The sequence below is a fragment of the Cololabis saira genome, chromosome 1 (genome assembly GCF_033807715.1).
Source record: "Cololabis saira isolate AMF1-May2022 chromosome 1, fColSai1.1, whole genome shotgun sequence".
NCBI lineage: Eukaryota > Metazoa > Chordata > Actinopteri > Beloniformes > Belonidae > Cololabis > Cololabis saira.
The window spans coordinates 51958906-51972816 of record NC_084587.1 but is presented as its reverse complement, the minus strand read 5'-3'; the positions used below and the strand labels follow the sequence as shown (position 1 = coordinate 51972816).

Below are 13911 nucleotides of genomic sequence, written 5' to 3'. Positions count from 1 at the left end.
GGTCTTAATATCAGAGTTCTTCTCTCATACTTCATTTGTGTGTTGCTGAGAAATTACTAGATTTATTCAAGGTCAAAGGTGATCATAAATCATAGTAATTGGTAGGAGTGTAACTGTCTGTGACACAGAGTTAATTGTTCAGAGTTCCTTTTATAACACTTTACATGTTATAAAAAACACAAACATATCCAAGTTCATGAAGTGTTTAAATTGATTAATGAAAGAGTTTAGGATATTTTAGTTTGGAAGTGTGTGGTCACATCCCCTGGTCTGTCGTGAGGGTCAACTGAGGGATTAGGGGTCAATAGAAAAATGCGGGACCACAGACAATGGAGGCAGGAAGGCGTGACACATGATGGAAAAATTACACTGCGTTCAAGAGGCGCAAACGGTAATTGTGTTTTATTTTACATGTCTTTGTTTTGTGGTTGTGTACAGATGCTTTGAACAGAAAGTGGACACTCTGCTTTTTTTTGTAGTTTTCACAGTGTAAATATGATTTTGCCAACGGAGGAGAAGGAGAATAAAAGAATGAAAATCAAGACATCAGTTTGAATGGTGGCCTTTGTTAAACCGTTGTAGCTACACCTCCGCTGCTCCTGATTGGTGGGCGGCTGCTCTGCAGCGAGGCCCCGCCCCCAGGAGCGCTGTTTATTGGATAGAATATTTTCAAAACTCCTGCCTACACATGTGTAAATGGATGGAAAAAGTCTTGGTCTGGAGACTCAATTATACACTAGAGCAGAGAGGATCCTTTCTGAAAGAAAGTTTAGAGTTAAAGTAGGGCTGGATATATCAGAAGAATATGAAATAATCAATGGAATTCCCCAAGGAATTGCCATTAGTCCAGTTTTATTTAATATAATGATTAATGACATTTTTATGAATCTAGATAGAAAGATTTGTTCGTCCTTATATGCGGATGATGGAGCTATTTGGATTAGGGGGAGAAATGATACAAATGTTTTGAAAAAGATAAAGGAGGCTATTCTGAAAGTAGAACAATGGTCCTACAACTGGGGATTCAAATTTTCAACCGCTAAATCTTGTTATATGTACCTCACCAGGAAGAAAAAGATAGATGAACAGAGTCTTAGTTTATATGGGCAACCAAAAGAAAAAATCAAGGAATTTAAATATTTCGGGATATATATATATATATATATATATATATATATATATATATATATATATATATATATATATATATATATATATATATATATATATATAAAGGCATTGATGAGATCAGCAATAGACTATGGATGTTTTGTTTACGGAGCAGCAGCCAAATCACACCGAAACAAAATTGAGAGAATGCAAATCAAAGCCTTGAGACTCTGTATTGGTGCCATGAGGACAACTCCAAATAATGCTGTGCTGGTGGAATCAGGTGAAAGCCCACTAGAGCTCAGAAGGGACAAACTTTCATTAACATACTGGATTCGATTACGAGGATGTGGGGCTGAAAACATCAAAAGTGTCTTAAATGAATGCTGGGAATATAACAGTTTTAAGGGAAAAGGTTTTGGGTGGAAGATAAAAGATAAAATTGCAAAATATAGTATTAAAGAAATTTGTTTTTAACTCCTCGTTGCCATTAAGTAATGTTCCACCATGGTTTTTCCATAAGTTAAAGTTGATTTTAGTATTATGAACCTAAAGAAGGATTGGATGGAAAGGGAAATTGGACACTGTGCAAAGCAGTACATAAAGAATCATGTTTACAGGTTTTTACAGATATTCACTGATGGCTCAAAAGATCAAAACGATTGCGTTGGTACAGGAGTTTACATCCCGCTTTTCCAAATTAAACTGAGCAATAGGATAACTGATCGACTTTCAGTATATTCAGCAGAGATGATGGCAGTTACTTTTGGGCTTCAGTGGGTGGAGGAAGTCAGACCAGACAGGGTGGTGATGTGTGTAGACTCTGCAGCAGCTACTGAGTTTACAGACTAGGAAATCACTCAGGGAAGATTTGCTATATGAAGTTCTTCAGTGTCTGTTCAGGACTCAGAGAATGGGGATCGAGGTAGAATTGTGCTGGGTACCTGCTCATGTGGGAATACAAGGAAATGGACGTGCAGATAAAGTGGCAACAACAGAATTAAGCACAAGACATATCACTGATATTCCATTTGGAAAAGGTGAAGCTAAAGCAATAATCAAAAAAAAAAATCTGAATTTTGGCAGAAGTAGGAAGAGGACAGTAAGGGCAGAACTTACTATAGAATACAAAACACAGTCAGAGCACAGAGTATCAAAGGAATAAGTAGAAAAGAGGAGGTAGTGTTAACAAGACTAAGATTTGATCACACTGGACTAAATGAAACTTTATTTTTATTGGGAAAAGTAAATTCAGACCTTTGTAATGTACAGCGGGGAACACGTCAACATTTCTCTCAAAAAACATATTTCTAATCGAGCTATTGACATGACATTTTCACCAGATGTCGGCATCAACACAAGTAATGCACACAAATCCAGAAATCCAAACATTTATGTCCATAAATTGAGTTATGTGTAATAAAGTGAAATGGCACAGGGAATAAATATTGAACACATGAAGAAAAGGAGGGGTAAAAAGGTCTGGAAAGCCAAGAAAACAGCTGGAGTTTGTCAGTATTTAGAAAGTTAACCTGTCCCCTATTAGTGCAAAGTAATATCATCTGGTTTAGTCCTGATTGATGCCTTTTAAATGGGTTTCTCACCAGCAAGGTGTTAGACGAGAAGCAAAGAGCTGTCCAAAGACCTATAGGATTTGAAGGCAGTTTGTTTGGATGAATGGGCCAAAATCACACCTGAGTAATGTATTCGACTGGTTTCTCCATACAGGAGGCGTCTTGAGGCTGTAATCACCAACAAATGTTTTTGCACTAAGTATTAAATAAATTTCAGTAAGCGTGTTCAATACTTATTCCCTGTGCCATTTCACTTTATTACACATAACTCAATTTATGGACATAAATGTTTGGATTTCTGGATTTGTGTGCATTACTTGGGTTGATGCCGACATCTGGTGAAAATTTCATGTCAATAGCTCGATTAGAAATATGTTTTTTGAGAGAAATGTTGACGTGTTCAATACTTATTTTCCCCGCTGTATGTAAGAAAACAGAAAACGCTGAACATGTAATTATGCTATGTACTAAATATATCAAAGAAAGGACAAGGTTGAAAGACGGGGTGAAAGAGGCAGGTGAATCTGACAGGGATACTGGGCACTAAGGGTGATAAGGTGTGGGAGACACAGAGAGGGGTCATAGAGTTTCTAAGAAAAACTGGCTTGTTTTACAGGATATTGTGAGTATAAAGCGGTTTTTTTGTTTTATTTTTATTTTATTCATTTATATATTTTTTGTTTGTTTGTTTTGAGTTTTTTCTCTTTTCATTATTATTATATATTAGATAATTTAATGTAAAGCTATAGACAACTAGATCCTGTCCTACATACTCCGGTTCAGTAGGTGGCGGTATGCACCGTACAGCTGGTATTGCAATCCGCCAAAAAACGCAAAGAAGAAGAGGAAGAAACTCCCGCCTCGTTTCTCTCTGTCCTGGTCAAGTATGGGTTGTCACTACCTGATGTGAGTCGCTACCCGATTTGAGTCACGCATGCGCAGTTGCGTCCAACAACAGGGAAAGTTATGCTATATAAGGGTATTGATGCAAAAAATCTTTATATTATTTTTGGCAAAAAATATTTATATTATTTTTAGCAAGCATAGCTAAGCATGATAGCCAAATTACCTTTCAAGATGTAATTACTCATAGAACGAGTAATCTTCCATTTGTCAGCTTTTCCCAAACTAGGATGAAACTTCCGGATTCCATGTAGGCATGGAGATGATGGAAAACATTAAAGTCGCTCATTTTAATCAATAATCGGGTAATGACAACACTACTTCTCCACTGAAATGCACATGTTGGACGCGACTGCGCATGCGTGACTCAAATCGGGTAGCGGACTCACATCAGGTAGTGACATGGGTAACTGCAGGCAGGGAGGGGGGGCGTGGTGCGAGGGGAGTGGGGGCGTGGTGAGAACTGCAGTGGATGTGCTGCGATCCAAGCCAATCAGTGGGTTTACAATGACATCTCAATTTTGTATTATATTTATCTAATTTATTATAACTATTTCCATTAGATAATTGCGGATTCATCCAAGTATGTGTTTATCTATAATATATAGGCTACTGCTAAATGCCTAAATTGTAAATTGTGTATATATATATATATATATATATATATATATATATATATATATATATATATATATATATATATATATTTAGACGTTTAATTCAGAGCGATTTAGGCCTACTAAGCAAGAACAAAAAATACATCAGATATGCTAAGTAGTATAACAGTGTCAAATATTAATTATACGTAAGGGTTAGTGTATCACGAAGATCTGTAATGATACTAAGCATATAGTAAATAGTGCTGTGCCTATATAAAAGATAAAAGTTTACGTGAACTGTGTGTGTGTGTGTGTGTGTGTGTGTGTGTGTGTGTGTGTGTGTGTATTTGCCTACCATCACATATTCATGCATTATTAATAGTTCCATGCATTTTTAGTGGTGGTGTATATACATGGTTATTAAAAATGAGCTAAAGATAAAAGATAAAAGATAAAAGAAAAAGACAAAGATAAAAGAATAAAATGATAAACGGTCGGGAAATATATGTTCCCCGCGTTTGAATTTCATTGGGCGGCTTGGTTTGCGGTACGCCCAGTGCTTAGTTCGCAGCACGCCCCCCTGTGATGTCACTCGCTACTCCCTGCCTGCAGAAAAGTCAAAGAAAAGTCTCTTTCTGGGCGTGACGTCACGGATGACGTCACAGCCGTGTCCGTGCATTCCACGGATGTTTATATTAATATATATTATGTAATTATATTATATTAATACATTAATAATATATGTAATGCTATACATGTAATAATATACATTAATTTATGTATTATATTAATACATATTATATTAATATTCGCGGCATTCCCCGGGGCATGATGGGAGGCCCCAGAGCATCATGGGAGGTGACTCAACTGCGCATGCTCTATGGGCCGCTGTATGCGGAAGTAAACCAGGAAGTCAGAGATTTTTTCGGCTTATGCGCTGGCTGAGCAGAATGCATTGAAATGAATGGGCGGCCATTTTTAGTCTCCGATCCAGTTTCTATAATACATCCATGGCAGTTACTCATGACTCGTCCTGGTTGGTGCGGCAGGACTCGTCCCGCACTCTCCGGTATTTAAGGAGGTTTTCCGCTGCTGGAGACACAGTTTCTCTTGACACCAGTTCCATACAGACTTTATCAACATGAGCGGCCGCGGAAAGACCGGAGGGAAAGCCAGAGCGAAGGCCAAGACCCGCTCCTCCCGTGCAGGACTGCAGTTCCCAGTGGGTCGTGTCCACAGACTGCTGCGTAAAGGCAACTACGCTCAGCGCGTCGGTGCCGGCGCCCCCGTCTACCTGGCGGCTGTGCTGGAGTATCTGACCGCTGAGATCCTGGAGCTGGCTGGAAACGCTGCCCGCGACAACAAGAAGACCCGCATCATCCCCCGTCACCTGCAGCTGGCTGTCCGCAACGACGAGGAGCTCAACAAGCTGCTGGGGGGGGTCACCATCGCTCAGGGCGGCGTGCTGCCCAACATCCAGGCGGTGCTGCTGCCCAAGAAGACCGAGAAGGCCGCCAAGGCCAAGTAAAGCTGCTGCTGAAGAAACCCGGAACACAACGGCTCTTTTAAGAGCCACATATCTGTCTTCAAGAGCTGTGATAACCGTATAACAATTACATTATATTGTGATTTTTGTGCTTGTTCTCTCACATGTCGCTTTGGATAAAAGCGTTTGCTAAATGACAGTATAAAACCACTAAAGATCAATCCACATACAACACAAACTTTAAAGCACAAAAGGTTTTATGGAGCAGTAACATTTGCAGTTACTGGAAACTAAAGTGTCTCAGAAGAAACGACCAATAACTACGTTTAGAGATGTGAGATGACTGAGTGCAGATTGTTTAAAAAAAATCAACATTTTACCGTTTTGGATTATAGCACTAACTAGTTCATCGGTTGTCTGCTGGTTGAAGTGAGGCTCTGTAATTAATAACTGGTTTTCAGAGGTAATTAAATATATATAGCATATAATAGCATGTTTGTGAAATGATTTACTTTATAAAGGAAATGTTGCTTCAGAAACTTAGAAGTGACCTGTTCAAATCCAAAAGTGTCTGTTAATCTAATGTGGAAATAAGAAATTGCTCTTTAGAAATAGGAACTGATCAAATATATTACCGATATTTCAGTAGATGGCGCTAACACACTGAACTAAAACATCCATTGAGGCAGAGAATACCCGTCCCTGTCCTCTAACACGTCCTCCAAAAAAGTACACAATCTTTTTTCCTTACCAGTTTACACACTATAACTGCCCAGCTGCTGGGGGTTGGTTTCTAGTGACGGGAGTAAATAAACTAATAAATAAAATAAATAAACAAATTAACTAACTTACACAACCGGGACAGAGAGACGGCAGGGGGCGGGGCTCCGGACTAGGCGGGAGTTTTGAAAAGATTCTATCCAATAAACGGCGCACATTGAGGCGCGAGCTCGCTCCCGGGGGGGGCGGGGCTGCAGAGCAGAATCCACCAATCAGGAGCGGAGGTCTGGACCGCGTCACCGAGTCACACACTTTAAGAGCAGCGAGTCTCGCTTCTCCCAGCATTATCGTCCTGATCCAGAATCAGTCGCCATGGCCAGAACCAAGCAGACCGCTCGTAAGTCCACCGGAGGCAAAGCCCCCAGGAAGCAGCTGGCCACCAAGGCCGCCCGGAAGAGCGCCCCGGCCACCGGCGGAGTGAAGAAGCCTCACCGCTACAGGCCCGGTACCGTGGCTCTGAGGGAGATCCGCCGCTACCAGAAGTCCACGGAGCTGCTGATCCGCAAGCTGCCCTTCCAGCGGCTGGTGAGAGAAATCGCTCAGGACTTCAAGACCGACCTGCGCTTCCAGAGCTCCGCCGTCATGGCCCTGCAGGAGGCCAGCGAGGCTTACCTGGTGGGGCTGTTCGAGGACACCAACCTGTGCGCCATCCACGCCAAGAGGGTCACCATCATGCCCAAAGACATCCAGCTGGCCCGCCGCATCCGCGGGGAGAGAGCTTAGACCGTCTCCCCTGGAACCACAACGGCTCTTTTAAGAGCCACCAACATCACCACTAAAGAGCTGTTTCCATCGATCTCATTCATAGTTGCTACATTGTTGCAAAGCACAACATGATTCCCTCAATTAATAGTTTAGCTCTTCTTCAACTATAATGAGCAGTATAAGATCTTAAACATACACTAGTATAGTTAGTATTTATAACCTGTATTCCCTGCATCTCCATCTTTCACCCCTTATTTTACATATTTATGTAACAAAAGACATTTTCAAGTTTTAAATTCTGTCAATTCCACATGAAAAAATAACTACATATCACAATAATCATGAAAATTGTACATTTGAGTTTAGTGGAATTTATTCGTAATTGGAAGAAAAACATTATTTTCATGTTTATATTTGTTTTTATACCACTGTCATACCAAAACGTTTTTTTTTCCCTCTACACACATGTACTAATCCAGTAGGTTTCCATTGCTGTGCTGGTGTACTCTGACATTTGGGTTAAATAAAAGTTGTTCTAAAAACTTTTTTTTTTTATCAAAACATTTCAAAAGTAGAAAATGACTAAATTGCTCAAGATATTAAGACACTGATGGACTGTGTCAAATTTATGACTTGAACTGTAATCAAGAAAAAAACAAGAAATATCAGCGTTGCAAACCAAATGACAACTGACAGGATACATAACTGACTTGAACTTATAAAAATGTAATCAATAACAAATTTGCAGTTACATGAGTACACAAATATTTTCTTATAAGAAAACAATATTTCTTATGTGACACAATTTCCCTTTTAAGGAAGATGTGGTGACTCTTAAAATACTGGTACTCTTTAAATACTAAGATACTGCAAAAAGTTTCCTTATCTGTTAAACAGTTAGAACACACAGTAATATTGAATAACTGCCAGATCTTGAAAGTTGAAGTTATCTTGGGAAAGGAATGGGCAGGAGCACTGATTCTTTGCACATTTGGCAATTCTACAACCATAAAATCTAATTACATTCAGGCCGCCTGGATTTATTTTCAGTAGTAAAATAGGCCACATTAAGAAATGCTGAAGTCCATGAGTGAATTATTGATTAAGATACTCTGAAATGTATAGTGGATTAAAAAGTCAACTACAAATAAAAGAGAAAGGGGTTGAAACCCTTTTTCTTGTAAATTCTTTGAAAGTGTGATTTTACTTTTGTGTAAAATAAAATATAGTAATGTTCCCTTGAATGTACATTTGATACATTGAAGGTAATTGTGCAATTTATTGTTTAAAAACCAAACCGATAGGAAAAGAACTCTCAGGATGAGGTGGTGGCTCTTAAAAGAGCCTTTTTAATTTTGTCCAGCAGTGATGCTTCACTTCTTCTTGGGTGCTGCCTTCTTGGCTTTGGGCTTGGCCACCTTCTTGGCGGGGGACTTGTTGGCTTTGGGGGCTTTCTTCACCACCTTCTTGGGGCTCTTGGCGACCTTCTTGGGGCTCTTGGCGACCTTCTTGGGGCTCTTGGCCGTCTTCTTGAGCGCTGCGGGCTTCTTGACCTTCTTGGGGCTCTTCTTGGCCGCTGCTGGTTTCTTGGCTGCTGCGCTCTTCGCCTTCTTCGCTGCTGCGGGTTTCTTGGCGGCGGGCTTGTTGGCTTTAGGAGCCGCTTTCTTCACGGGAGCTTTGGCCTTCGTGTCAGTGTTCTTGCTGATCTTGAAGGAGCCGGAGGCCCCGGTCCCCTTGGTCTGGACCAGGGTCCCCTTGGTCACCAGGCTCTTGATGGCGGTGTTGACGCGGGCTTTGTTCTTGTCCACGTCGTATCCTCCGGCGGCCAGAGCTTTCTTGACGGCGGCGGCGGACACGCCGCTGCGCTCCTTGGACGCGGCCACGGCCTTCACGATGAGCTCTGCCGCGCTGGGGCCGGCCTTCTTCGGCTTGGACACCTTCTTCTTGGCGGCTTTGGCCGGAGCCGGAGCTGGAGCTACTTCTGCCATGTCGAGCTGCTGCGAGAGTCACTGCTAATGATGAGAAGCCGGAGCTCCGGACGGAACTTAAACACACCATGAGAACCGTGGAGACTCAACCCGCGGCGCCGCTCCGTCATGGCGGACGGACGGCTCCGCTTGTGTTTTCTCCTCGTCGATAAAGGAGGAAAACTGAGTGCTGGAGCCGCGTGAGACGCCGCCGTGAGCAGAGAGGACGGCGGACTCGTGTCTCCGGGGGTCCAGCTCATGTCCAGCTCGGATGTCTCTGCGGTTTGTCCCGGGAGACTTCAGACGTCCCGGAGTGGCCGCGCTGCTCGGCACATTTCCTTTCTTATTTTTGTTTTAAAATGTCGTGAAATACGTTGAGCGCTAAGTAAATATGTTGTCAAAGAGACAAAAGGTAAGCCCCCATTTATGAAGCCACGACACCCGTCTGGTGGTCGTTATTTCTTTATAAAGGGGAGATAATGTTGCAGCATCAAACACACTGATGGAGGTCCATTCCTGTCAGACTTCCTGGGGGAGATTGTCAGCTCCAAGATTGAATCAATTGCTAAGCTTTTCTTCACGGAGAAAAGATTAACGTGATTCCTTTCTGAAATCTTAAATGTAAATTAATGAATAAACACTCCGCTGATATAGTGAGATAGTCGTGTATTCGGCGAACATTGCGGTCTCTGCAATATCTGAAACGTGGCTCAACAGTGAAATGTGAATGGACTTTGAAATGAAGGGTTTAAAATGATATTTAAAAACAGAAAAACAAAGTGGAGTTGGTGTGGCTCTTTTTTTGCACAAGAATATCAATTATAAGATGATAGTATTCAACTGTGGGGATTACAATGTTGATCTCCTAAACCCAAAAACATAGAATGACAGAAGAGTTTAATATTACCATGTAGTACAGCCTAAGCCTGTATCCTAAAATCACCAGACCATTAAATTGCATTAAATTGTACAACCTTAATTGACAAAATATTCACAAATGTCCCAGAGAACCGTTAACTGGAATATTAATAAATGACATAACAGTGTTCACCATCTATGATCGCAACTATAAGAAAGTTGATGAAAATATCAGACCACAGATAGTTTAGGACAGATGACTCCTTGATGCCACTAAAAACCAAATTGATGAGATAAGATTGAGGATAAATATATAGAAACAAATTACGTTAATGCAGCATATGAAGACTTTTGAGAATATTTAAATCATTATATGATAAAAAAAATTGTCCTGTTAAGGAAGATACGAGGAAAAACAGGCAAAAAAAGAGCAGTGGCTCGCGAAAGGATTACAAAACGCATGTAAAAAAAAAACTAACCTTTTAGGGAATTTATAAAACATCGAACTGAACCAGAAAGGCCATAGAAAAAATATAAAAATAAGTTAACTAATATTATAAAAGCATATAAAAAGGAATATTAATATAAATTATTGGATACAAATTAGAACAATATTAAAGCTACAAGTACCATTAAATAGCGTTATCAGAAAAATAAATATAAATATACCTTACCTTCAGTATTTTAAAGATAATTATAATGTGGTAAATACATTAGTTATTTTGTGAATGTTGGATCAAACTTAGCAGAAAAAATAGCTGTGTCAGAAATAGCAACTAATTTAAATTACATTGAGAGTAATACTAGTTCAATGTATCTTAATATCATACAAGATAAATAAATCATTGATACTGTTAATGATTGCCAAAACAATATGGATCCAGATCAAACCAGTAAACATCACTAGCCGTAACCGATCTCATTGAAGAAATTACCAATATCACAGACCGTAAGAAATTAGTTATATTCATATATCTAAAGAAAGCTTTCAATACAATGAATAATGGCATCTTAATAAAAAAATGGGAACGTTATGGTACGTACTTCAATTCACAGCGTAAAACTATGGAACAAGCTAAAGAAGGAGCTAAAACAATGTCATAATTTAACACAATTTGAAAGGATCAGGTAATTTTCACAAAATACAGAAATATTGGAGGGTGAAAGTACAAATATGTAAATGTAAACTGAGGTATGCTCAATGTGTGTAAATAGATAGGTGCATAGGTGGATTTAATGTACTGCATGTGTGTGGTGAGTTCACAGCAAAGACAGAAAAAAAAAAATCCACAATGGAAAATTAACTAACCTCAACTTTGATGTATGTTCAGGGCCCTTACCTGTATTAATTTATTCTTTGGCGAAAAATATATTAAAGACTTCTAATTTTGTCAGAAGCAACACATCAGTTTTTGAAGGTCAACTTTCAGGCCAATGTATGTGAGTTTATATCTCTAAGAGTACATATGGGTATGTGTACTGGTGTTTGTGCAGTGTCTTGTGCTGACCAATCGGGACAGGGGACTTCCTGTTCTGTCATGGGGGGATGCATCTACTTGTCATTGATGTGACAGTTAGATGATGTATCTTGATCCAGATTTACCAAATATTACAAGTGCAGACCCAGGGGATGCATGAGAAGTTTGCCAGCTTTGATTATTAATAACCATTTGTGCACATTATATTAAACAAAAATATATATTAAAATTAAAAAAATTATTAAAATAACAAAAAAAAAAAAAAAGACTGTTCGGCTACTGCCAGTCTTTAACCGCTACAGTATTAAGCACAACGTGGTTGCAACTTAAAGAGAAACATGAGCTCTGCAGATTGGGTGTGTGGCTCTTAAAAGAGCCGTTGGTTTGTATTGGGTGTTGGTCTACTTGGAGCTGGTGTACTTGGTGACGGCCTTGGTTCCCTCGGACACGGCGTGCTTGGCCAGCTCCCCGGGTAGCAGGAGGCGCACGGCGGTCTGGATCTCCCTGGAGGTGATGGTGGAGCGTTTGTTGTAGTGGGCCAGACGAGACGCTTCAGAGGCGATGCGCTCAAAGATGTCGTTGACGAACGAGTTCATGATGCCCATGGCCTTGGAGGAGATGCCGGTGTCGGGGTGGACCTGCTTCAACACCTTGTACACGTAGATGGCGTAGCTCTCCTTCCTGCTCTTTCTCCTCTTCTTGCCGCCTTTCCCGGCGGTCTTGGTCACGGCTTTCTTGGAGCCCTTCTTGGGCGCGGACTTGGCGGGTTCAGGCATGTTTCCTTCTTCAGAAAAGAATGAACTGCTTCGGTCAGAGAGGCTGATTTTATGCAGCTGCAGGCAAACCGCGCTGCGCCGTCGCTCCTCTGTGATTGGTCGAGACTCCGCTGGTTGTTCAGCATGTCGGTGATTGGACGGCGGCAGACGGGGAGGTGACGCAGCACAGCCGCTCTCGAAGCTGCTGCTTGTATCACACCTAGTATGTTTATCTTATATGTATTTTATTCACAATATGTAGCCACGAGGCCACAAAACAACAATAACTCAGTTACTTGCTCTTAAACTTAAACTTAAACAAGGAAATAAACCTTAAACTAAATAGCTGCTGCTGCCTGGCGTCCTCTATGGACTTAAGAAATATGAATAGGTGGATACCCAGTTAAAGGAACTAAAGTGAATGGGGAGGGCAAGGGTTAAACAATAATCACTCATTTAATATCACACAAAATATATACAAATTCCAAATAGATAATTTCTTATTATTAGCAGAAACAACACAAAAAAGGATTTATGTAATCTAAACCTTATGGAAATATACAATGCCGAATTAACCCTATTTAATCCTATAGAGGGTTTTCACCGACGTCACGAAATGGGCGGTACCGCGACCCGGCAGCCATAGCGGCGGGATTATTTGTAGGCAGAGTGGAGGCTGTGGAGGGCTGGAGGTTGAACAACAACAACAAAGCGGCTAACATGTAAAATTTGACCATGTCAAAACCACGGAAAACCTCGGCAAAACGTGGGGAAGATACCAGATACCGGGAAGGACTTGGTCCTCCAGAAAGGGCGAGGTATAAAGAGAAATTAAACCTTTTAGGTGGCCATGATCCGTACGAGCTGGAGCAAACAACGTGGACCACGGATGACCCGACTATTCTGCCAACGATTAAATATCCTGACATCGTGAATTACCTAATTTTTTCCCCAAGCCCATACACAGCTGAGGATCTAAAAGCCTACAAAGGTTTGTAAGGTTATAACCAGATGGTGTGCGGATGGGTGAGAGAGCTGATGTATCAACAACTCCATGAACGGTGCATTGTGAAAGCTAAGGTAACGTCGTTAATAGATCAACTTATCTTTTGCATCTAGAATTATATAATCTATAATTACACATTTTTTTAAACCAGGCTCTGACAGTGTTTGGTTCCATTTGTACACTGTCAGGGTTTTTGATATGATACCGTGAAGCCCCACAATTAGAGGTGCAAGAACAACCCCAAAAAAATAAAACAGATTTAAAAAAAAGGCTTTCAAGCCAAGCCAAATGGGTAATCATAAGTGTGATATTTCACCACTAATTGTAAATTGTAAAAAAAACAACAAGCGCAGTGCAGCAAGCCACAGACGTCTCCTTTCTTCTGATAAGTTTCGGCAAGTATCTCCCTGATTTGTGATAACTTTTGGAAGTCTGTAAAACTCCAGGTGTTTTTCTCGGTCAGACCGATTTGTACAACCGTACACACGGCAATAATTGACCATTTTCCACGCGGATTGTGATTACGGTTTATGAAGGAGCAGAAATGTGCAGTCTCTCATACGCTCTGGCTTTGTTTTGGTCTGGGGGGGTGGGGGGTATATCTCCGTAATGGCGACTCGCGTTTGGTGACGTCACGTGAAAGCCCTGTATTCTAATGTCGACATGTTGCCCGGGGGTGGAGCTCTGTGA

General features: G+C 40.8%; 4 protein-coding genes across 4 annotated transcripts; 2 read left to right on the top strand and 2 right to left on the bottom strand.

The window, feature by feature from the left end:
• The first annotated feature begins 5325 nt into the window (after window positions 1–5325).
• On the top strand, window positions 5326–5731 carry LOC133448338 (histone H2A-like). Its single transcript, XM_061726764.1, has one exon. The coding sequence runs from the start codon at window positions 5328–5330 to the stop codon at window positions 5712–5714; it is 387 nt and encodes a 128-aa protein (XP_061582748.1). The 5' UTR covers window positions 5326–5327; the 3' UTR covers window positions 5715–5731.
• A 1023-nt stretch (window positions 5732–6754) lies between these two features.
• On the top strand, window positions 6755–7175 carry LOC133448232 (histone H3). Its single transcript, XM_061726576.1, has one exon. The coding sequence runs from the start codon at window positions 6765–6767 to the stop codon at window positions 7173–7175; it is 411 nt and encodes a 136-aa protein (XP_061582560.1). The 5' UTR covers window positions 6755–6764.
• Window positions 7176–8481: 1306 nt separating this feature from the next.
• Window positions 8482–9145, bottom strand: LOC133447998 (histone H1-like). Its single transcript, XM_061726517.1, has one exon. It carries the CDS (start codon window positions 9143–9145, stop codon window positions 8531–8533), a length of 615 nt encoding a protein of 204 aa, XP_061582501.1. The 3' UTR covers window positions 8482–8530.
• Window positions 9146–11861: 2716 nt separating this feature from the next.
• LOC133448386 (histone H2B-like) lies at window positions 11862–12238 on the bottom strand. Its single transcript, XM_061726854.1, has one exon. It carries the CDS (start codon window positions 12234–12236, stop codon window positions 11862–11864), a length of 375 nt encoding a protein of 124 aa, XP_061582838.1. The 5' UTR covers window positions 12237–12238.
• Between the last annotated feature and the right edge of the window lie 1673 nt (window positions 12239–13911).

Bases quoted from the DNA above. Each gene is read 5' to 3' on its own strand.
- LOC133447998 (XM_061726517.1), bottom strand. From the start codon at position 9,145: ATGGCAGAAGTAGCTCCAGCTCCGGCTCCGGCCAAAGCCGCCAAGAAG.
- LOC133448338 (XM_061726764.1), top strand. From the start codon at position 5,328: ATGAGCGGCCGCGGAAAGACCGGAGGGAAAGCCAGAGCGAAGGCCAAG.
- LOC133448386 (XM_061726854.1), bottom strand. From the start codon at position 12,236: ATGCCTGAACCCGCCAAGTCCGCGCCCAAGAAGGGCTCCAAGAAAGCC.
- LOC133448232 (XM_061726576.1), top strand. From the start codon at position 6,765: ATGGCCAGAACCAAGCAGACCGCTCGTAAGTCCACCGGAGGCAAAGCC.